The sequence below is a fragment of the Gopherus flavomarginatus genome, chromosome 3 (assembly GCF_025201925.1).
Source record: "Gopherus flavomarginatus isolate rGopFla2 chromosome 3, rGopFla2.mat.asm, whole genome shotgun sequence".
NCBI classification, from domain to species: Eukaryota; Metazoa; Chordata; order Testudines; family Testudinidae; genus Gopherus; species Gopherus flavomarginatus.
The window spans coordinates 288,148,386-288,173,505 of NC_066619.1; the positions used below are offsets into that span (position 1 = coordinate 288,148,386).

General features: G+C 47.7%; 1 protein-coding gene across 2 annotated transcripts in view; it reads left to right on the forward strand.

Moving 5' to 3' along the window:
* LOC127047633 (dedicator of cytokinesis protein 2-like) overlaps window positions 1-25,120 on the forward strand; it is a 408,420-nt gene that overhangs the window by 89,959 nt on the left and 293,341 nt on the right. For both annotated transcript variants that reach the window (XM_050946070.1, XM_050946071.1), the window contains exons 17-18: window positions 696-799; window positions 11,541-11,730. In XM_050946070.1, the coding sequence (XP_050802027.1) occupies window positions 696-799; window positions 11,541-11,730 (294 nt within the window). The remainder of the gene's footprint in view (window positions 1-695; window positions 800-11,540; window positions 11,731-25,120) is intronic.

The following is a 25,120-nucleotide window of genomic DNA, read 5'->3' on the forward strand; positions in this document are numbered from 1 at the left end:
CTCCCTGATTTCCGCCAAGAGCCCCTCTCACCCACAGTGGGACCAAGCTCTGCCCTCTCTATTATCATTGGCCAGAGGCCAATGGCCCACTCTTCTTCACCTCAGTAGCCAGGTGGACATTCAAGCCCCCACCCTCTTATCTATCCCCCTTAAAGAGCCTTTCTGAATTGGCCATGTCACTCTAACATCACCCCGTTCAGCTGGCTTCTTCCTCGGATTGGCTCTGGCTCCCAAAGCCATGCCCTAACCCACTCACTCTGATTTAGTCCCTTTACAGATTGGTCATGGCCCAGTTTGCAGAGCTCCCATTGGCTTCTTGCACAGTCACTCAGACTGAACTCACCAGCCATCACCCTACCCCTGGGGAAAGCGTTGAGGGTCCACAACTGCAGAGCCCTGCATTTTGTCTGTGTGTGCTGGCCCCACACTGGCCTTCCTGCCGGCCTGTACCTCTGTGCCTGTGTTCTGTCCAGAACCCTGTCCTGAGCCCCACTCCTGGCCTGAGCCCTATGATGCCTCCCTGACCATAGCACCCTGGGCAGTTGCCCAGGTCACCCAATCCTAAGGCCGGCCTTGTGTGTGCACACCTAACTGGAACGCACATCTGCATCACATTTGAAGAAAGAGTTACAGTAAGTAATTATTTGTTCTCCCTGAATAGACGTCCCCTGACTTTGTGGTTTTGTGTCTCCTAGCTAAGGACAAAAGTGAAAAATTTTTCTCCATGGCCTTTGTGAAGCTGATGAGACCTGATGGTACAACCCTGCATGACGGTGAACATGACCTCATTCTATATAAGGTATTGGTGGTCCCCGGCAAATCTGTCTGTTCAGAATAAAGAAGACCACAAAGAAGGTGCATGTTCTCCCTCCAGACTATTTATGCAGGGCATAGGAGCTTAGGGAGTTTACTCTTTATGGGTGCAAGCTTTTTAGTCTATCGGTAGCAGGTACTCACTGTCCCCCTAACACAGCCCTTCCAGATGCTTCCCAGGACTTCCTATTGTCCCTTCTACCTTCTGATCCTCTAAGGCTCTGTTTCCCCCAGCTATTGTCTATTTTCTTCGCTTTCTCCAGCCTCCATTCTGCTCTTTTGCAGTGGCCCTGTACATGCCGATTGCAGTCTTTCTGTTACAATGCAGAGCAGTGATGTCTATAAGTTGTGGCTTTGTTTTCTGGCACATTTTTGGGTTGCCTTCAATAAAAATGAATGGTTTCAGTTAAGAAATTAGTTAATTTGGCTGCATAATTCAGCACCTCTGTGCCACAGCAGTTGAGGATATGATGTGAAATCAGGATCCATGACCCATAGTTTAGTGCTGAGTTAGCACAGGGTTCTGGGAGTGTGCACAATAATTCAGTTTTGCTCTGCTGCAGGAGTTGAGGGCAACCTAATTAAGGTCTGCATAAAGGATCCTATGAATAACATACCTTTCCTCTATAGAAAAGTACAAAATGATCAGACTCACTGAAAAAACCACTATGCTGTGGAAGAGTTAACATGGCTTTTGTAAAGGGGAATCATGCCTCACCAATCTATTAGAATTATTTGAGGGGGGATCAACAAGCATGTGGACAAGGGTGATCCAGTGGATATAGTGTACTTGGACTTTCAGAAAGATTTTGACAAGTGTTAGGGGGCTTATTCCTTCACCCTCTCACTTCCCTGGTCCTTCTCACATGAACAGAGAGCAACAATACCCAAAGTCCAAAGGCGCAAACAATTTGATGTTTATTGAGGTGAACTTTCAGCAAGCCTGATTCCAGTTTCCTTCCTCAGTGTCCCCTTCCCAGCTCTGACACCACAGAGCCTTGCCTGTGTCCCTGTTTCTGTTCCCATCCCCTGTTCCCATTTCCCCCTTTAGCAAAATATGATCCCAATTCCCTCGTCCCCAAGTCCCTGTTCCCATTTTCCCCCCGACTTCCTGATTGACTATATAGTAAACTGACTATATAGTAAAGCCTGAGTTTTGCTTAGCTATACCTTAACCAATCATTTTACTGAAATTTAACTAACCAATCCTAACATATTGTAACATGGTTATTTAACCAATTATATTTCACCACCTTCATTCGTTTACACCCAACAGCAGACAGAAACAATTACAGAACCAGACAGAGACCATGCAAATAAACATACAAAACAATACAGAAGTGAGGATTTCACAACTACATCTATACAGACATAAGGGTTTTCCAGCTGTTTCTGTTGATAAGTGAGTTCTTGCCAGACAAGATGCTATCTTCTAGGCTCTTCCCTTTCTCTGGAGGTGATAGGAATATCGACAGGATTGTATTCCTAATAACCCAATAGCACCTTATTTCAATGTGTCTAGTTTGGAATGTGAGGATGTGACCATACACTTCCCAGCTTATGGCTGCCTTTGCTGCTTAGCCGAAGAACCAGGCCTCAGACTGTCACAGTAAGAGAAGGCCATTACACAGACAGTGATCTTTGATTCTTTCTTTTATACCTCTATAACTAGCTAAGTAATTAGAATACACCTACATTCTTGAAGTATAGGCTTTTGCAGACAGGCCTGAATATCTATATCCTAACAACAAGTTCAACGAAGGCTTTTAAGCAAAGTAAGCTGTCATGGGATAAGAGGGAAGGTCCTCTCATGGATCAGTAACTGGTTAAAAAGTAGGAAACAAAGGATAGGAATAAATGGCCAGTCTTACAATGGAAAGAGGTAAATATTGGGGGTCCTCCAAGGATTTGAATTGGGACCTGTGCCGTTTAACTTATTCTTATATGATCTGGAAAAGGGAGTGAAAGTGAGGTGGCAAAGATTAAAGATGATACAAAATTACTCAAGATACTTAAGTCCAAAGCTGATTGTGAAGAGTTATAAAGGGACTCACAAAATTGGGTGATTGGATAACAAAATGGCAGATGATATCCAGTGTTGATAAGTGCAAAGTAATGCACACGGGAACAAGTAATCCCAACTATGCATACAAAATGATGGGGTCTAAATTAGCTGTTACCCCTCAAGAAAGAGATCTTGGAGTCATTGTGAATAGTTTTCTGAAAATATCCAGTCAATATGCAGCAGCAGTCAAAAGAAGTAACAATGTTAGGAACCATTAGGAAAGTGATAGATAATAAGACAGAAAATATCACCATGGCAGTATAAAATTCCATGGTACGCCCACATCTTGAATGCTGCATGCCGTTCTGGTCGCTCTATCTCAAAAAAGATACATTAGAATTGGAAAAGGTACAAAGAAGGACAACAAAAATGATGAGGGGTATGGAACAGATTCCATATGAGGAGAGATTAAAAAGACTGGAACTTTTCATCTTAGAAGAGAGGTGACTAAGGGGGAATATGATAGAGGTCTATAAAATCATGAATGGAGTGGAGAAAATGAATAAGGAAGTGTTATTTACCCCTTCATATAACTAGGGTGACCAGACGTCCCGATTTTATCGGGACTGTCCTAATATTTGCATGTTTGTCCCGTGTCCCGACCAATGTTCGATTGGGACACGGGACAAATGAGCAATTTTTCCCTCCACTCCGGTGCACCAGCAGAGCCCAGAGGGGCTCTCACCCCACCTGTCTCGACTCGGCCCCCTCCTTACCTCATTGGATCCTTCCCCAAATCCCTGCTCTGGCCCTGCCCCCAGCCCTGCCCCCTCACTGCCCTGTTGGATTCCTCCTCAAATCCCCACCCTGGCCCCGCCTCGTCCCCAAGCACGAGGCGTTCCTCCTCCCTCCCAGGTTTGCACACGGGACGGGGATGGGAGCGCAGCGCAGAGGCTGCTCCAGCCCTGCAGCCCGTGGGACAGCGCGGTGGGGCTGAGGGCAGTGCGGAGCAGGCAAGGGCCCCGGTGGGTGGGGGGCGGAGACACACATGGGGCAGACATGCTCCTGCCGGGAGGGGCCAGGCCCGGCTGCCTGGTTCGCCCCCTGCCCGGGTGGGTCCCTGAGCTCCCCACGGCCAGAGCAGGGCTGCCTGGGACTGCGGGGGGCGAGTGTCCCGGGTGCTGCAGGAGGGGCCCAGATTGCGGCTCAGCTGCAGAGTTCGGAGCCCAGGCTGGGCCTGGGAGTGAGGGGATGGGGGAGCTGGGGGGTGTATCGGGGGTCGGAGCCAAGAGTTGGTTGGAGACGGGGCTGTGCCACTGGCGGTGGGGGGGGGGGGGCCGCACTCTGGCTTTTTTTCTTTTTTTTTTTTTGCCCCGCGCGTCTCAATATTTCATCTTTGTCATCTGGTCACCCTACATATAATACAAGAACAAGAGGTCATCCAATGAAATTAAGATAGCAAGTTTAAAACTGTGGAGGAAAACAAAGCCACAAACCAGAGGCAGCTTTATGCCAAGCAATTGCAACATGCACAGGAGAGTACACCTGGGCAGGGATTTCCCCGGGTGTACTCTCCTGTGCATGTTGCAGGAGGCTCCGGTAGATAAACAATCAGGGCAAGCGTTTATACCTTTTGTTGTACACAGTAATGTGCAACAACTGCATTTGGTTTATACATATTTCTTCCTGATATCTTACTCTTCTCAGCAATTTTTCTGCTGCATTCCATTCTTATCTAACACAAGGTCAAAATAACCTCTCAGTTTTTCCCACTTGCCCAGGCCCTGCATTAAAGTCTCATGTTATTAAATAGAAGAGTTAGCCTGACTCTTGCTCTTCCTGGAAGATTAAGATGTCTGCGCTTTTCCCAACTTCAACAAAACGAACATAAGGAAGTACTACTTTACGCAATGCCGAGTCAACCTGAGGACCTCATTGTCAAAATTTTAACTAGAATTAAAAAAATTAAATAAATTCATGGAGGATTGGTCCATCAATTGCTATTTGCCAAGATGATCAGAGATGCAGCTGCATGATCCAGGTGTCCCTAAACATCTGACAGGATGATGGGATGAATCACTCAATCATTGTCCTGCTATGTTTGTTCCCTCTGAAGCACCTGGCACTGGCCACTGTTGGAAGACAGGATCCTGGGCTAGATGGACCTTGGTCAGACCTGATATGGCCATTATTATGTTCTGTCTTTGCTTCCCTCCTTTCACTGTGCTGGTATTAATCAGAGATGGGAAACTCTATTGGATGCCATTTAGCCTGTGTGCCAGAGATCACTCCCTATAATATATTTTCTAGTGCTTCATCCAGTCTAGTTATAAATGTTCCCAATGGTGGACTTGTCACCTTTCCATGGGCCTCTTAATAGAGCTTCCCCAGCTCCTACAACCTGCTCCCTTCCCAGGACTGCCCACCACTGAGTGGCACTTCCTCCATTCTTGGCATGCCATGTAGCTGCGGTGATGTGGGACAACTCCAGCCCAAAGTAGCTCCTTATCGCTTTCTATGCCGGTGTGGGGTTTATGCACCTTGTCACGGTGTCCTTAATCTCTGTGCATAACACAGCCCCTCTTATCCATGATCACTTTTCTTTCTTTTCTGATATATTGTTTGGTATTTTTCTGGAAATGCAGTGTGCCCAGAACTGAACCTCGCTGTGTTCTGTTTCTTACACAACAGGGCCTTGATCCCTGATTAGGGCTCCTAGATACTACTACAATACAAATAATTAATAAATGGAGCAGAGTCATGTAGAGGGACTATTACCATATGAATATTCATATAACTGGAAAGATACTGGAACAAATTATTGAACAATCAATAAGCAAGCATTGTCCTAGAGGATAACAGGGTTATAAGTAGCCACCAACATGGATTTGACAAGAACAAATCATACCAAACCAACCTAGTTCTTCTTCGAGTGCTTATTCACGTCAATTCCAATCAGGTGTATGAACGCCGCATGCACATTTGCTGGAAAGTTTTACTCTCAGCAGGTCCTGTCAGGTTGGCTATGGAGCCCCCTGGAGTGGCACCTTCATGGCGCTCAATATATGACCCTGCCAACCCGACACCCCTTCACTTCCTTCTTACTGCCTGTGACAATTGTTGGAACTGCGAGTGGCTTGCTTGCATGTTCTCCTTGCCTTCCCTTAGCTTTGTAGTGTAGTTTACCTCAGTAGTTTCTGGTTCGTAATCATAGAACTGGAAGGGATCTCGAGAGGTCATCTAGTCCAGGCCCCTGCACTCGTGACAGGACTAATTTTCTAGACAATTCCTGACAGGGGTTTATCTAAGCTGCTCTTAAAAATCTCCGATGATGAAGATCCCACAATCTCCCTAGGTAATTTATTCCAATGCTTAACCACCCTGACAGTTAGGAAGCTTTTTCCAAATGTCCAACCTAAACCTCCCTTCCTGGAATTTAAGCCCATTTGCTTCTTGTTCTATCCTCAGAGGTTAAGAAAAAAAAATTTCTTCCTCCTCCTTGTAACAACCTTTTACATACTTGAAAACTGTTATTGTATCCCCTCTCAGGCTTCTTTTTTCCGGACTAAACAAACGCAATTTTTTCAATCTTCCCTCATAGCTCATGTTTTCTAGACCTTTAATCATTTTTGTTGCTCTTCTCTGGACTTTATCCAATTTGTCCACATCTTTCCTGAAGTATGGTGCCCAGAACTGTACACAATACTCCAGTTGAGACCTAATCAGAGCCGAGTAGAACAGAATAATTACTTCTTCGAGTGATTGCTCATGTGCATTCCAATAGGAGTGTGCGCGCGCACTGGTGCATGATCTTCGGAGGGATTTTCCCCTAGTGGTTCCTGTCGGGTTGGCTGTGGAGACCTCTGGAGAGGCGCCTTCATGGCGGTGTGTGTATATATGTCCCTGACGACCCACCGCCTGCTCAGTTCCTTCTTACCACCAGTGACAGTTGTTGGAGCAGCTCAGTCTCTTGCATTCGCAAGTGACTACCTAGTGGTTCCCTTTTCTTATTTGTAAATAGTTTAATTGAGTTGTAGTAACAGTAGTTGTATAGTAGTTAAGCTTACTTTGAGGGGCTCCCCTCCAGTTTTCCCCAGGCACTGGGGCATGCCTCAGTCCCAGGGCCTTAAGGTGTGTGAAACCTATGCCTGGAGGTGATCCGCATGCTGCTTGTCTTAAGTGCCTAGGAGAAGGTCATCAGACAGACAAGTGCCCAATTTGCAGGAGCTTTAGACTCAGGACTAAAAGAGGGTGGGACTATCGTTTAAAGCTCCTCCTGATGGAGTCTGCCCTCTGCCCTCAGCTGGAAATGGCACCACCATCATTGATATGCAGCGCCCCAGCTTCGCTGCGGGATTGGACTGTCATCTGACATGCTGAGATTAGCTCTGAGCCCGTTTTCCCTGCCAGCTTGGGACTCCAGACCCCTGCCTTGTTGAGCCAGGCATGCTAGCCTGCTGCAACACAGACCCAGGTCTGGTCAGCACCCCCAAAGTTGCAGACTTTAACCAAAAACTGCTCTGTAGGTCACCTATCTCCAGCACCCAGACACCCAGTTCTCAATGGGATCCAAACCCCAAACAAATCAATTTTACTCTGTGTAAAGCTTTGTCATAAACATACAGCTAAGGGTAGCATAAAATCCCTCTTTACCCTGTAAAGGGTTAATTCCTCTTTTTCCTGTAAAGGGTTAAGAAGCTCAGATAACCAGGGGGCACCTGACCAAAAGGAGCAATAAAGGGAGAAGATGCTTTCAAATCTGTGGGGGAAGGTTTTTTGTCCGTCTCTTGGAGCCAGCCAGGAAACAGGGCAGGGGGAAAAAACATCTCCTTAAGCATATCTGAACTAAGCATCTAGTAGTGCAGAAATAGTAAGTAATAGGAAAGAAATGCATTAGGTTAAATCTTTTGTTTTAGCTAGTGAATTTTCCCTGTGCTAAGTGGAAGGATTATCTCTGTTTTTGTAACTTTAAGGTTTTGCCTAGAGGGGAAATCCTCTGTGTTTTTGAGTCTTTTGTTATTCTGTAAAGTACTTACCATCCTGATTTTATAGAGGTGATTCTTTTACCCTTTCTTTAATTAAAATTCTTCTTTTAAGAACCCAATTGATTTTTCATTGTTCTTAAGATCCAAGGATTTGGGTCTGTGTTTACTTGTACCAATTGGTGAGGATATTATTCTCAAGCCTCCCCAGGAAAGGGGGTGTAGGGGCTTGGGGAGATATTTGGGAAAGGTAGGACTCCAAGTGTCCCTCCTTGAATGTTTGTTTAAATCCCTTGGTGGTGGCAGCGATACTAAGGCAAGGAAGGAATTTGTGCCTTGGGGCTAAAAATGAGCTTAGGGAGTCTTTTGTGTAGGTTCCCACATCTGTACCCCAGAGTTTAGAGTGGGGAAGGAACCCTGACAAGCTTATACAGGATAAACTCATAATTTGTCCACCCTCTGTAACAGAGATGTGCACAGTTGTTTGCTCCCCCAGGTATTAATCACTTACTCTGGGTTTACTAATAAACAAGTGTGATTTTATTAAGTATAAAAAGTAGAATTTAAGTGATTTCAAGTACAGGAACTCCTCACTTAAAGTCATCCCGGTTAATGTTGTTTTGCTGTTAAGTTGCTGATCAGTTAGGGAACATGCTCATTTAAAGTTGTGAAATGCTCCCTTCTAACGTTGTTTGGCAGCTGCCTGCTTTGTCTACTGCTTGCAGGAAGAGCAGCCTGTTGCAGCTAGCTGCTGGGTGGTTGGAACCAGGGTGGACCACCAGTCCCCCTATCAGCTCCCCGCTCCCCTAAGTTCCTTGTGCAGCAGCTGTCCCTCCCCTCACTGTCATGTGCTGCTCTCGTCCTCTGCCTTGGAGCTGCTCCCAGAGACTCCTGCTTGCTGTACAGGGGGAGGGGAGGGGAGAGGAGAAGAAGGGGGCTAATGTCAGGGTGTCTCACCCTCCCCCCTGCTCCTGCACCCCGCTTACCCCATCTTCCATAGAGCAGGGGGGACACACAATGGAGGGAGCTTCTAGGCAGTAGCTGCTGGTCTCAGATCTCAGCAGGCTGATTTTAATTAACAAGGCAGTGTACTTAAGCCTGGGGTCAGCTACTTAAAGGGGAAATGCACATTTTTTTCTCTCACACAGGGTGTGTCTGTCTCTGTCTGCGCTCCCTCCTTTCCTGCTGCCTTGTAGAGTGTGAGAGTTAACCCTTGAGGGCTCAGTCAATTGCTAGTTCATTTAGCAGTAAGGCATTCTCTAGGAAATATCTCACCCTCTGACTCCTCCACCTCAATCACGCTTCACAATCATCATCGCTGTGTACCAGTATTAAATTGTTTGTTTAAAACTTATACTGTGTGTGTGTGTGTGTGTGTGTGTGTGTGTGTGTGTGTGTGTGTGTGTGTATTCTTTTGTCTGGGAAAATTGGATTTGCTTAACATTGTTTTGCTTAAAGTTGCATTTTTCAGGAACATAACTACAATGTTAAGTGAGGAGTTCCTGTAATAACAGACAGAAATAAGTAAGTTACCAAGCAGAATAAAACAAAACATGCAAGTTTAAGCCTAATACATTGAGAAACTGAATACAGGTAAATCTCACCCTCAGAGATGTTCCAATGAGCTTCTTTCACAGACTAGACTCCTTCCTAGTCTGGGCCCAATCCTTTCCCCTGGTACAGTCTGTTAGTTCCAGCAGACATCTTATGTGGAAAGCAGGGGTGTTCTCATGACCGGCAGCCCCCTTTGTTTTGTTTCACCCCCTTTTATTGTTTTGGCCCAATGCTGGAACCCTTTGTCTCTCTGGATCCCCACCCCTCCTTCTAAATGGAAAAGCACCAGGTTTAAGATGGATTCCAATATCCTGTGACATGGTCACCTGTCCTGTGAGACCTCATTCTTCATTCTTCCAGGGCTGGTCCACACGTAGCTAGGGAGGTTTGCAAGTAAACAGAGCCATTTACAACCAGTTGTCCTAGTCAGTGGGAGCCATCAAGCTTCCAAACCACCATTAATGGCCCACACTTTGCATAATTACGATAGGACTTCAGAGTTATATTTCATATTCCTAGTTTCAGATACAAGAATGATACATTCATACAAGGATGAACACACTCAGTAGATTATAAGTGTAACCCTTCTGCCCCTCTGAGCTGGCAGCAACAAGGGCCGGGTTCAGTATCCAGGGGTTCCGTTTCAGTAACATAATGCATAACCGGCTCAAGCCCCCACCCAGTGACCTGGGACACTTACTTACCACACCCCCCTGGGCGCCTCTAGGAGGCAATACTTCCCCTCTCGCAAGCACGGAGTCTGAGTGTAGCAAAATCTTTTTAATAAAGGAAGGAATCAATGCGGCATCCCATTGGAGAAACACCACAAACAGGGTTATAACACAAACCATAAACAAAAACCCACCTCCAAGTACGTTTGGCAATGTCCTTTTTCCCCTTAGGGTTTTAAGTCCAATCACCTCAAAGTCCAACAACCCAAAAGTCTCTGGTCAATGCCACCCCAGAGTATCGAGAGTTTATCTGTAGAGGTCCCTCCCCCCAGCCTGAGTAGAAAAGGGCACCTTACATGGTCCGGGGCCAACAGCCCTGCCTCTCCGTGGGTTCTGCTTCCGCCTTCTCCACGAACTGCTCCGCTTTACCAGCTGCTCCACTCTGCTCCTCTAGCTGTCCTCACAAACTGCTCAGCTCCACCACCTGCTCTGCTCCATGAGCTGCTCCAGTTCTCCCTGCAAACTGCTCAGCTCCGCTCGCTCTGTGGGCCACTCCACCCGTCCCACAGATACTCTGCTCTGGCAGCTGCTCCGCTCCATCAGCTGTACCATGATCCGCTCCAGCCAACCCCACAAACTCCTCCACTCCGCCAGCTGCTCTGTTCCACAGTATAGCTTCAGGCTCCCCCACTAGTTAGCACAGTACTCAGTGCTCTCAGCTCAGTAATTTCAGCTCTTTAGTGATTTCAACTCTTAGTGATCTCAGCTCTTAGTAGGGGAGCCCCAGTGCTAGTGCACCATTAGCCCAAAACAAGTTCAGCTCAGTAACCTGTATCTAGATTCTTGAGGGAATAAAAAAATCAACTCTAACATTCCACAGTGGAGAGAGGAGGGGGTGGAACTGGTGCTTCTGGCTCCACAAGGAGACTGCACCACCAGGCACAGATACCTGTCCCCAGCCTCTCTCTGTTCACTGGGTTTTGGAACCCATGTCCCTTGTCTAGCAAGTACCACCCAATTGAGGTTGAGTCATTTCTGTCACAAAGCAGTCCCACAGCTCGTCAGCCTGGGATGGGGTAGGCGTGCCTATGCAAATACACTCTCTGAAATTCTTTCCACCAGATGTCAGGGTAGAGCTCATCCTAACTCTGCTTACATAAGCTTTGTAATAATACCTTACAAGAGACCTTTTGCAGAAAGAATTTTCCAGTTGCATCATATTTACACTCATAAGCATATTTCTATAAAACATACGGAATGCAACGTCACACTTACTTTTTGAGATCTAGCAGTTAGCCAGTTTGTAATCTTTTAAGTCCATCTTCTTCACTGACGTAGTGTAGTGCCAGTTATTTTACTAGAATGTCATACGGGACTAAGTCGATACCTTACCAAGTCTAAGTATATTATGTCAATACAGTTACTGCTATCAACCAAATTTATCAAAAAATGCTGAGTCATACAGTTTGAATCTTTTATGTCCTGCCCATTCTGATGACACGCTTTGGATTTTAGGGTGACATCAGGAAACTGGAGGATGCCAGCTCTTACCTGAATCTGCCTTTTATGAGAAGTCTGTCAGAGACAAAGACCCTTTCTGGTTCCTCATTCCGAGTGAGCGGTGGCATGGCTGGTATGGCCATATCTTCCCGGGACAGCTTCCAAATCTCCACCCTCGTCTGCTCCACCAAACTGACCCAGAATGGTATGTAGGAGTTTTCCCCTGTTTTCAGCAGATGTGCACACCACGGACTTCAGTGTGACACTTCTGCAATATGCCAGGGTGCACATCACAACATGCCAGTGTGCACACTGCCACACTCTTAAATAAGCTATATTCACTTCCTACACATCTGTATGTATGTGTCCACCTTGCACACAGCTGCATAGCCCAGCATACCTTTGACAAACATGTATGTTTAAGTTAAAAGCATTAATTAAATGTCTAAAGTGTAACCTCGCTAAAGTGAGGGAATTCTGAGGAATTGGCCCCCAGCAGCACTAAATCAGCCTGTTCCTGGGGACACATCACAGGAGAGCTTCTTATACACACCCAGGACATTGGCACATGATATCTGGCAGATGATATCGTAATTAAATGCAAAAAATTCTCAACTGTAACATTAATGATACAAAAACAACTAGGAGTCCTTGTGGCACCTTAGAGACTAACACATTTATTTGGGCATAAGCTTTTGTGGGCTAAAACTCACTTTATCAGATGCATGGAGTGAAAAATACAGTAAGCAGTATAAATATTACAGCACATGAAAAGATGAGAGTCACCTTACCAAGTGTGTGTTGGGGGTGGGTCAGTGCTAATGAGGGCAATTCAATTAAGATGGAAGCGGCCTATTCTCAACAGTTGACAAGAAGGGGTGATTATCAAGAGAGGGAAAATTACTTTTGTAGTGCTAACAAGGCCAATGCAATCAAGGTGAACGTCGCCACCTTACAGTAACAGAAGCACCAAAAAGCAAGAAAACGTGAAAGGTAAACTCTGGTTGTATTCTGAAAAGTGGCTGTATAAATAGTGTAGGGCTGTATGGTGTTGTCTCTCAGTGAGTTGACTCCAGATCAAGTAAATAGGTGTTTTTTCAAACTGACAGCTCTACAAACTAACTGTGCCTGACTGTGAGATGCAAGCAGGGCTATTTCTTGCTGATGCATTGTCAGCAATGAAAATGGTGCAATTAGAATGTAAGTAACAATTCTGTGAATGTTGCATGAGCCAGAACAGACTCCAGCTGTGTCTCCTAGAACTGAGCTGACTCTGCTGGGTTCATGGGAACAGACTCCAGCCCTCTTTACCAGAGGTGAGCTGACTTTCCAGGGTCATAAATGTAAAGAAGTAAAATCATTTTAGTCAGTCAAATCAGCAGACAGGATACACATGGGGAGCAGAGCCATTGAACATGAAGATGCCTTTTTTTGTATAGTCACTTGTGACAAGGTAGAAAGGTGCTCCACAAGCTCTAGTGCATAAGTGGTTAACTCAGACCGCTGCCTGTTATATGGGTGATCGGTAGAGGAGAAGTGGCCGTGGTAGTGCCCACCTTGGGGGAAGGCCATGTCCTTTTCCATCTCAGTTGGTTTAAAGGCTGGAGGGGTCTAGAGCATTTGGGAGAACTCTTTTGAATGGCTTGTTTGTTTTTATGTTTATAAACCATTTGTTTATGAATCTATAAAAGAAAATTCCTAGAATGAGGTGGTAACTGCTGCTGGTGAGGACATCATTATTAATCTTCCCTGGCTGAGGGTTCCACCCCACAGGCATACATCGCTTTTCAGAATTAACCACACAATCTTAATTCAGCCCCCTTCAAGATATCCTTTATGATACAGCTGTTAGTTACAGTGTATCAGCATCCATGGGCAGCCTCTTGCCTGTGAGGAAAATGCTTGGGAAACTGCAAGGGGTCAAGCCAGAGTCAGTAGTGAGAAGCCAGAGCCTCAGGTCACTCCAGAGATCAGGAAGTGGAGTAAGCAGGGTAGCAGGGAAAGAAGGGTTCAAGGCAAGGGCAGGACAAAGGCAAGGCTGGGTGCAAGGCAGGAGCAGCAGCAAGAAGGTAACGCAAGCGCAAGCACAATGTTGGACATGAGCATTGAGAAGCCAGTTAGCTGCAGCTACTGCTGTTGGCCTAAGAGTCAGCCTTCTAGACCTGCTAGCCAATCCGGAGATATGGCCAGTCGGGCAGCCTGCTACAGGCCAGCTGTACTGATGAGGCTGCCTGGAGACTAGCTCTGCTACAGGCCCTGACAGTATCCCCTCCCCATCGAGGGTGCCGTCTGGAGGCCTTGGAGCCTGGTTTCTTGGGGTACATATGGTGAAAGACTTGCAGGAGATCTTGGGCATGGATGTGTTCCGCAGGTTCTCGGGAACATTTGTCTGAGCCATACCTGTCCCAGTCAATTAGATACCCAGCAAGAGTCTAGAACAGGGGTGGGCAAACTATGGCCCATGGGCCACATCTGGCCTGCCAGCCAATTTAATCTGGCCCTCAAGCTCCTGCTGGAGAGCACGGTCAAGGGCCACTCCGCATGCATGTGCCGCGGCTCCTGGAAGCAGCGGCATGTCCCCACTCCTGCTCCTATGCATAGGGGAAACCATGGGGCTCTGTGCACTGCCCTCGCAGCTCCCATTGGCTGGGAACTGTGGCCAATGGGAACTGCATGGCAGTGCCTGCAGACACTGTAGCACACAGAGTGATAGCTCAGTGGTTTGAGCATTGGGCTGCTAAACCCAGGGCTGGTTGTGAGTTCAATCCTTGAGGAGGCCACTTGGGGATCTGGGGCAAAATCAGTACTTGGTCCTGCTAGTGAAGGCAGGGGCTGGACTCAATGATCTTTTGGGGTCCCTTCCAGTTCTTTGAGTGCTTGTTCATGTGTATTCCACAGTAGGTATGTGCATGTGCACTGGTGCCGGAAGTTTTTCCCTTAGCAGTACCCGTAGGGGGGAGCACCGCTGCGACCCCTGGAGTGGTGCCTCTATATTGTGCTATAAGGAGAGCCACGCGCTCCCCCCTCCCTCAGTTCCTCCTTGCCAACAGTGAAGGTGCGTCAAACTTCTTGCTCCAGCTCTGCTGCAGCCTTTCCAGTTGATCTTTAGTGGTACCTTTAGCTAGTTGTTAGTAGCTCATAATAAGTAGTTTTTTCAGTTGTTAAAGTGGGCCCAGGGCATGCCCTGTGTCCTAGGCTTCAAGTCGTGTGACTCCTGTCACCGTTCCGTGCCAAGGAGTGATCCACATGCTGAATGTCTCCACTGCTTGGGCAAAACTCACATGAGTGAACGCTGCAAGATCTGCAGGTCTTTTAAGCCATGAACTAAGAAGGGAGAGGGACATCAGGCTTCACACTCTCCTCATAGAATCGGTGCTGGCTTCAACTCCAGTACGCCGAGCGGACTCGGTGCTGGGCACCACACTGTTGGTGCGCAGCGAAGCCCCCTCCCCCAGTCAGCACCGCTCCCCTTCCAAGAAGCAAAGGAAGAGCTTGACTTCGCAGTAGCACTGAGAGAAGGAAGGGAGAAAGGCTGGTCCCGCGTTGGGCAGCCCTTGGTCTCCCTCGGGCTCAAAACCTCCTCCTCGTGCTGAGCGGAGTAGCCTGGCAGTGTCAACACGCTCTTCTCCTGCGGTCCGGATCCCATCGACGCTGGAGGCTCTACAGACCGCTCAAGACATTTTGAACTTGCTGGTGCCTAGGGCGCTGCCGGTGGCAGGCCCCTGGTCCCAAGGCGAACTGCTGCTGGGTGTTCGACAGGCCTTCCCAGTACAGCATAGCTCTCACTCTGAAGACTGTTTTCTACGTCGTTCAGCACGCAGCGACAGGTCTGCTTGTAGCTCATGTCCACCACCCTCGATGCCAGCCAGGTTACCTGGTTCGGTGCCATCCGGGCAGGAGTCTCAGGGTCCCTCCACGCCATGCAGCAGCGGGCGTAGGCACTAAGGTAGACGTTCAAGGCGCTTCTCTTCTCAATGCAGCTATCGTAGCTGGTCTCGGCACGACAGACGTCGAAGCTCCCGCTCTGTCAGACGTCACACATGGAGCTCCTGCCACGCATCACTGGCACCATGGCACCGCAGCTCCAGACGCCGAAGCAAATCTTGGAACAGTACTTCCGGGGGTACCAGTCCTCGATGTCGGGGTCCCGGTCCCATGGAAGATGGCATCTTAGGCACTGTCATTCCTATGGTACCGTTCAGTCGGTGGTGACCTCAGCCTCGGCACCCAGCCACCCCTCACTGGGCTGTGCTGATCAGCTGGATCAGATAGCGCCACATGGCCTGCAGCATGGACAGTGGCAAGGGGCCCCATGGCAGGGGTGGTGGTGTACTGTGTACTGAAGACCGATGCCCACTGTGACGAACTGGGAATGTTCTTAATGTTTCCCCTGAATACTGTGTTGGTGCCTCAGTGTCCCCTATGCAGTTCTTAAGTATCTAGGCGGTGGAATAAAGGTGTGTGATTGCTGCAGAGAAAAGGGCTAGTGCACCTAAATGCCTGGCACTCTATCTCCTAACAACTGATGGCCTGGGCCCCTTCTTTGCAAAGGTGCCAATTGAAGGTGTTGGAGATAAAGAGATCAGGTGACCTCCTGGCCCGGGAAAGGAATGGAGCAGAGGAGGAGGGGCTGGAGGGGGTTGTTAGCTGGAGCTGGCTAGGGACAAGGAGTGAGGGCAGATGTGGGGGTCTGGCTCACTGCCCCCCCAGAATGGACCCGGCCAAGGGGTCTGGTTCGCTGTATCTACAAGCTTTGTTTTAGACCCTGTTCTTGTCATCGAATAAACCTCTCTTTTACTGGCTGGCTGAGAGTCACGTCTGATTGCGAAGTGGGGGTGCAGGACCCTGTGGCTTCCCCAGGACCCCGCTGGGGCAGGCTCGCTGTGGGAAGCGCACGGAGGGGCAGAGGATGCTGAATGCTCCAAGGAGAGACCCAGGAGGTAAAGACGTGTGAGCTTCTTGCCCTTAACAAGTCTGCTCTGAGGGAGAGGAGGGTCCCCAAAGTCCTGCCTGGCTTGGTGGGGACCAGTTCCAGAGCATCGCCCGGTGACTCCGTGACACCCACCCAGGAGGGAACCCGCTCAGTGGCCGGAGCATCCAAGGCCCTGTCGGCCTCACTATCTAGGCCAAGGGACAAATCGACAATCAGGGTACACTTGGCGGCCATATTGGCCTTCCACCTGCAAGGGCACTCAGTCTTCTCCCATACTATGACCTCCCGCTTCCTAAGAGGCCTTGACCATTCATTCCCGTATGCTAGATCCCCTGTACCACAATGGGACTTAAACCTGGTGTTGTCCCACCTCACGGGGCCTCCCTTTGAACCCTTGGCCATGTGTTCCTTGTCTCACCTCTCATGGAAGGTAGCCTTCCTTGTAGCAATCACGTAAGCCCAACGTGTCTCAGAACTCAGGGCCTTGACCTCGGAACCTCTGTATATGGTCTTCCACAAGGATAAGGTCCAACTTCTCCCACACCCTGCATTCCTCCCGAAGGTGGTCTCCGCCTTCCAAATGGAACAGGACATCTTTCTCCCCATGCTCTGTCACAAGCCCCATTCCTCCCATGAGGAATGCCGCCTTCACATGCTCGATGTGCTTAGGGCACTGGCCTTCTACCTGTATCGGACTAAACCATTTTGAAAATCCATGCAACTCTTCAATGCCTTGGCCGAGCATATGAAGGGGCAGCCTATTTCCATCCGGCACCTTTCTCGCTGGATCACCTTGTGTATACGCACGTGCTGTGATCTGGCAGGAGTTCCCCCGCCACCGATTGTCAGGGCGCACTCAACGAGAGCTTAGTCCTTGTCAGCTGCCTATGTAGCCCATGTCTCTATCCAGGACATCTGTAAGGCCGCCACCTGGTCTTCAATTCACACGTTCACTGTGCATTATGCGATTGTCTCCCAAACTAGGGATGACGCCGGGTTCGGCAGAGCGGTGCTGCGTCCTGGGAACTTGTGAACTCCTACCCACCTCCAACACACATACCTTGGAATCAACTACTGTGGAATACACAGGAGCAATCACTCGAAGAAGAAAGGACAGTTACCTGTTCCGTAACTGGTGTTCTTTGAGATGTGTTGCTCATGTCTATTCCACATCCCACCCTCTTTTCCCTCTGTCAGAGTTATCCGACAAGAAGGAACTGAGGGTAGGGGGGAGTGCATGGCTCCCATTATAATGCGTTATGGAGGCGCCACTCCAGGGGTTGCCGCAGTGCTGCCCCAATATGGGTACTGCTAAAGGAAAAACTTCCGGCATTGGTCCACGGGGTGAGCACGCACACCTACTGTGGAATAGACATGAGCAACACCTCTCGAAGAACACCAGTTATGGACAAGGTAACTGTTTTTTCTATGATATAGATAGGTATACCTCTGAATAGGGGCTGGAGGGGGGAACATCTTGGAGTCATCGTGGATAGTTCTCTGAAGATGTCCATGCAGTGTGCAGAGGCGGTCAAAAAGCAAACAGAATGTTCGGAATCATTAAAAAGAGGATAGAGAATAAGACTGAGAATATATTATTGCCCTTATATAAATCCATGGTACGCCCACATCTCGAATACTGTGTACAGATGTGGTCTCCTCACCTCAAAAAAGAGATACTGGCACTAGAAAAGGTTCAGAAAAGGGCAACTAAAATGATTAGGGGGTTGGAGGGGGTCCCATACGAGGAAAGATTAAAGAGGCTAGGCCTCTTCAGCTTGGAAAAGAGGAGACTAAGGGGGGATATGATAGAGGTCTATAAAATCATGAGTGATGTGGAGAAAGTGGATAAGGAAAAGTTATTAACTTATTCCCATAATACAAGAATTAGGGGTCACCAAATGAAATTAATAGGTAGCAGGTTTAAAACAAATAAAAGGAAGTTCTTCTTCACACAGTGCACAGTCAACTTGTGGAACTCCTTACCTGAGGAGGTTGTGAAGGCTAGGAATATAACAACATTTAAAAGGGAACTGGATAAATTGGTGGTGGCTAAATCCATAAATGGCTATTAGCCAGGAAGGGTAAAGAATGGTGTCCCTAGCCTCTGTTCATCAGAGGATGGAGATGGATGGCAGGAGAGAGATCACTTGATCATTGCCTGTTAGGTTCACTCCCTCTGGGGCACCTGGCATTGGCCACTGTCAGCAGACAGGATACTGGGCTAGATGGACCTTTGGTCTGACCTGATACGGCCGTTCTTATTATGTTCTTATAGCTGTAACTTGAACATAACAGGATTAATCTGTTTTGTGATCTGGAAAGACCTTGTGTACTGATAGTCCAGCTTTGAGGGAAGGGAAGTTGATCACAGATTCCAGGTGGATAACCTCCCCTTATCCCCTACCCTAAAACCAGGTATTGGCTGGCGGAACTGGGTGGCATACCATTCATAAGTCGTCTTGGCAATTTTTAACTGCCCCGGAGTTGTGGGCAATGATTTTGGTAATGGCAAGTGTTGACAGTTTGGTGAGGATCTTTGGATGAGCACAGTGGTGGTGCTTGCTGCAGGCATTTGTAGCATTGATGTATGCAAACGTGGCATGAGGTGAGGAATCAGGGACAGCCAATTATCTCAATGATAAGTTTAGAAAGTAACGTAGGTACTGTTCAAGGAGGTTTTTAAGGTCAGGCTTGACAAAGCTCTGGCTGGGATGATTTAGTTGGGAATTGGTCCTGCTTTGAGCAGGGGGTTGGACTAGATGTCCTCCTGAGGTCCCTTCCAACCCTGATATTCTGTGATTCTATGATTCTATGACTTCATTGATCCACTCTGCCTGACTGTTGGTGCATGTATAAAAGGCCATTGAGGTTAGGATGTCAATACTCAGATGGCATATAAATTCTTGCCAGAAGTAGGAAATAAACTGGACTCCTTGATCAGGTACCATGCCTGTAGGCAAGCCATGGAGACAAAAGACATTGTTCACAAATAGGTGAACTGTCTCCTGAGCAGAAGGAAGCACCTGGCATGGAACAAAATATGCCAGTTTGGTTAATGGTCAACCACCACTAGAATTGCACTGTGGCCTTAGGAATGTGGTAATTCTATAATAAAGTCCATGGGAAGGATGGCCCAAGTCCAGGGCAGAGTGGATAGGGGATGGATGAGACCCAGCAGTCTTGAATGGTGCAGTCTTAGTCCGGGTGCAAAGATCACAGGAATCTACATGGGATGCAACAGAGGCGCATATGGCTCGCCGCCAAAACTTCCTGGAAACCAGGTCTTGAATCTTGGAATGGCCAAAGTGGCCTGCTAGGGGAGCATGATGGCAGAATTGTAGGACTCAAAGCCAAATAATGCCATCAGGCACATAGATGTGTCGCTCATGGTATAGGATCCCATTCTCGAATGTGAAGACTGCAGAGGTCTGGTCATGGTCTAAGAGTTGATGGGTTCACTAGGTAACAGAGCGGATGGTGCATAACAAGTTGAAGGCTACTGTAGACTAATATATGCTAACTAGCATACATATATAATATGTTAATAATACTACCCACAATATATATTCCAAGCATTTAAGTATGCATATTATGAAGCATTAATATAACAGTTATATAGCCCAAATTGGCCTGTTATAATCCTGTTAACTTATGTTAAGTATCCCATAACATCTTACATAAACTGAAGTAAGCTTTGTTTTAAGGAAATAGGAAAACCATCAGTATCAAGACACATAATTGATTTTCTCATAGTAACAAAAAGAGGTTTGTGAAGCTAACAATTTATCCTAATGCAGGCCTAGGAGGTTTTTTTTTGCCCCTTAGTACCTGGAATGCATGTATTCAGAACAAAGGTAAGGTGCACCCACCGTGCGTATACGCCGGTGCAGTTTCTTCCCTTCAAGAGTCTGACCAGTGGTGAGTACAGTATCCAGACAGCCTTCTGAAACCAAGCATTGTTAAAGTTTAGTAGTAGGAACAAAGCTTCTTCGAGGAGTGTCCCTGTGGGTGCTCCACTTTAGATGTCTTGACGCCCTTTTGGAGAGCGATCGACCCTATGAGGGCAAACTCAAACAGAGGCTCACAAAGCAAAGTTAAACCCTCAACCTCAGCATCCGCAGAGCTGAAAAGAAACTCAGTACCGAGCGGCACAATGATGCCACCTGCTGTACCTATGCTGCCCAGCGCAGAGCCCTCGGCACCAGCAACTACAATTCACATTCCCGGGCCGCCATCCCCAGTACCAAAGCCCACAGTTCCACAACAGTTCACGAGACATGCAGACCTAATAGTCTCTTCAACACCTGATTTCTCTCTACTCGGTACCGAAGGTACTCCATCCAGATTGGTACTGAGCCACTTGAATACTCCATCTGGATCAGCTCCCACTCTGTCCAGTGATGGCGAAGAGGAGGATGCAGTGATATGTACTCCTTGTCACTCCTCACTGAAATCTGGACCATCTCAGCTACCAGCACGTCACCCATCTGCAGAGGCACATATTTGGTATGAGCACCCATAGGCACCGTCCCCCATGCCTTTCCCACTGAACTGGCCTTATTGGAATCCGTGGGCAATGTACAGGGTAAAACACCACAGGCCTCCTAGCACACCAAGATCGAGAGCTGCACAATCCCCATTGCCACCTATCTCAGCATCCTCAGAAACACAAGAGGAAGTGATGGAGGAAACTGAGGACATACCTGACCAGGAAGCCTCATCACCTGCACACCTCTCATCTCGTCACTGGACAAAACCATAATGCCCCCACCACTGGGGATGATTTTAAGGCCCTTCAGGTAGCAGAATCCTTAGATGTTTCTTTAGAACAGGTACCTGAATCTCAGCATAAGCTACTGGACATACTCCAGTCATCTCCATCAGCAAGGATAGCTTTACTGATCGATGATGCTATTATGGAGCCTGCAAAAACCATAAGGCAGACACCAGCAACAGCTCACCGATCATGCAAAAGATGGGTCAAAAAATATGATGTGACATCTAAAGGTGCTGAGTTTTTATTTACACGCTCCACACCAATTCACTAGTGGTGGAGGCTGTAAACGAGAGGGGAAAAGAACACCACTCTAGAACAACCCCATATGATAAAGATTGGAGAAGATTGGATTTCTTAGGCCACAAAGCCTATTCCTTTGCAACACTTCAGTTCCGCATAGCTAATTATGCAGCTCTGCTGGTGAAATACATCCACACTATCTTTTCGCAAATATCAGAATTTATTGACAATTTGCCACGTAATGATAAAAAAGAACAATTTAAAGTGAATATTGCTGAAGGACATCTCATGCCAGGATGACCTTGCAGACCTCTCTTGACTCCGCAGACACAGCAGCATGATCCATCGCAACATCTGTGGTTATGTGTCGGGCATCCTGGCTCTATCTCTCGGGGCCCCCAGGGAGGTCCAGGCAACAGTCAAGGACTTACCGTTCGAAGGCCCAAAATTATTTGCAACCAAAATGGATGACTCTTTCCACACTCTTAAAGACTCAAGGGCAACCTGAAAATCCTTGGGTATCTACACAGCTGCAAATAAAAAGAAACAGGGCAGGTATTATACCCAGAGATTCTGATCACCACCATACGCACAAAATAGACAGTAGGACCAATGCCGCAAGCAAAGGCAAACCAGACGTTAACAGCCACAGAACCAACCTTAAACATCCCAACAATCCAAAACTAGACAGCAGTTTTTAAGGTGTGGTTGAGGGCACGAGACAACCGCTCATTCTAATGCTAGAAACAGAAAATATCTCCCAACCATTTGGAGATCATTTGTCACCTTTTCACCTCGTCTGGTGCAGCATCATGACAGACAGATGAGTTTTAGAAATGATCCAAACTGGTTACTCCATCCCCTTTATCGTCATCTCACCCATCCTCCCTCCCCATCCCTCTTCAGGGACCCCTCTCTTGAGTTACTGTTGCAACAGGAAGTGAATAATCTTATTTATCTAGGCACAGTGAAACCTGTACCAACTCAACACAGAGGGAAAGGTTTCTATTCAAATTATTTTCTCACGCAGAAAAAGACAGGCGGATGGAGACCCATATTGGATCTAAGGAAACTCAACAAATTTGTAAAAACCCAACATTTCAAGATGGTGACAGTATCACCCATAATTCCAGTGTTAGAAAAGGGGGACTGGCCCCTGGCCCTCGACCAGCAGGAGGTGTATTTCCACGTTACCATCCACCCATCGCACAGAAGATTCTTGAGGTCCATCCTAGGGAAACAACACATCCAATACAAAGTACTAGCCTTTGGCTTGTCCACTGCCCTGTCACGGACTCACAGATAGTGCCCACTCATGGCCCTGTAGGGTTCGTGGGGGGTGCCCCTTCCAGTGTGACAGCCCTTCTCGGAGGTCCACTCTCTCTCGGGGTCAGGCCCCTCCACCTCCCAGAGCCGCACCTCTCTGAGCCTTAGTACACCTGTTTCTCACTGTGGGCCCCCTCAGGGAGTCCACTTGCTCTGGACCCCCCGGGCTTCACCCCGAAGGGGTTGATGCAACCCTGTTCTCTAGACCGGAGCGACTCTCAGCTTGCGTAAAATAGGAGGGTTTATTGAGGGTTGAACACAGTGCAGAAAACTCTCAGGGCCTCAAGCCTAGTCTCCCTCAGCACAGCACAGCACATCCCAGTCCCCCTGCATCCTGGTGACCTCTGCCTGCTCCCCCTCTCCAGCCCCGAGCCCCCCTGCTTCCCAGATGGGCATCTGATATCCCTGGCCCCAAGCCCCACCTCTGTCCATTGTCTTCTCTCCAGGTAAATAGGGTCATAAACCGGCTGATCAGTTCACTGGGATCCTCTCTTCACAGCCCATTGTCCTCCCACTGGCCAGAACCAGCTGCAACTCCTGAGCTGGGTCTCCAGGTCGTCAGGTCACCAGTCGCTGGGGTCTCCATCCTCCAGGCCATCGGCTGGGGTCCCAAGTTCCCCCTCCGATCCTCTGTAACAACAAACTCCCTCTCCCCTCACCTCGTTAAACCAGTAACACCCAGGGACACTGGAAAACACGGAAAAACCATGAACCCCCCCCCTACTTTGTCACAAGTCCCAAGGGTTTTCTCCAAAGTTCTAGCTGTCATGGTGGCATACCTCTGCAGACACGGAGTCATGATATTTCCATACTTTGACGATTGTCTCATAAGGGCACAAACATAACAAGAAGCAATAAAAGACACACAAAGTATGATAACCCTTTTCACAAGCCTAGGGTTATAGATAAATGTGTAAAAGTCCACACTGATTCCTGTCCAGAAATTGGAATTCATAGGAGCCTGTCTCGACTGTTCAACAGCAACAGCAATGCTACCTCAGCAACGCTTCATCACACTAGTCAATTTAATTTAGACATTGATGGACAGCTCATAAACATCAGCCAGAACCTATTTACAGCTCTTGGGGCATATGTCAGCAACATCATTTGTTGTCAAACACATCAGATTTCACATGAGATGCCTGCAGGCCTGGCTTCGAACAATGCACATACCACACAGGCACAACCTAAACAGATGTGTTACAATGCCATGCAGGGTCAAAGACTCCCTAAAATGGTGGACACAACCAAAGAACGTCTGTTCAGGAGTCCAATTTCTACAAAGAACTCCAACCATGATAATCATTGTTGACAACAGGGCACTACTATCCCCGAAATGGATCTTTACTGGCTCCTGACAGAGCAGATTATGGTCATACCAGTGAAAAAGGTCCACAGTAATTGTCTTCAGTACACAGTAATTTACTGAGCAGGAATTACATAAGCTGTAAAGGATTATATTAAGCACATAACTCCTCTGTTAGACATTAAGTGCTAGACATTAAGAGTTATACATTCCTCTTAATGAGTCTCTCTTTCACAAACATACACAAACAGGCCCTGCACTGGCATCACGCAGTTCCTGCTTGACAAACAGAGAAGGTAGTTACCAATTTTATAGATGGCGTCTTTCCACCTGGTCTGTTCTTTTCCGCTCTCTGGTCTGTCTCTGATTCCCTTGAGGCACCTCTGGTTCACAGTCTTACTCACGCCTACAGAGTGGAGTTTTAGCTACTCTGTCTAGCAGCATTGCTTCTTCAAGTGTCAGTTAAGGAATCCCAGCCACAGTAATTTACTTTGCTTGATTCTTATGTAAACCTTCTGCCCGTCTGAGTTGGCGGCAGCAACAAGGCCTGGGTTCAGTATATAGGGGTTCCGTTTCAGTAACAATGCAAAACTGGCTCAAGCCCCCACCCAGAGCCTTGGGACAATTACATACCACCCTCCCCCCCCACAGGTACCTTTACAAGGCAATGCTTCCTCTCTTGCAAGCATGGAGTCTGAGTGTAGCAAAATCCTTTTAATAAAGGAGGGAAAAATGTGGCACTATGTTAGAGAAACACCACAAACAGGATTCATAACACAAACCATGAGCAAAAGACCCCCCCCTCTCCCCCAAGTAAGTTTGGCAGTATCCTTTTCCTCTCAGAGTCTCAAGTCCAGCAACCCCTGCCCCCAAAAAATCACCCAAAGTCCCAAAAGTCCAACATCCCGAAAGTCTCCTGAGTCCAGCAACCCAAAAATCACCCAAAAGTCCAACAACCCAAAAGTCTCTGTCCCTGGTCAGTGCAGCTCCAGAGTTAAAAAGTTTATCTA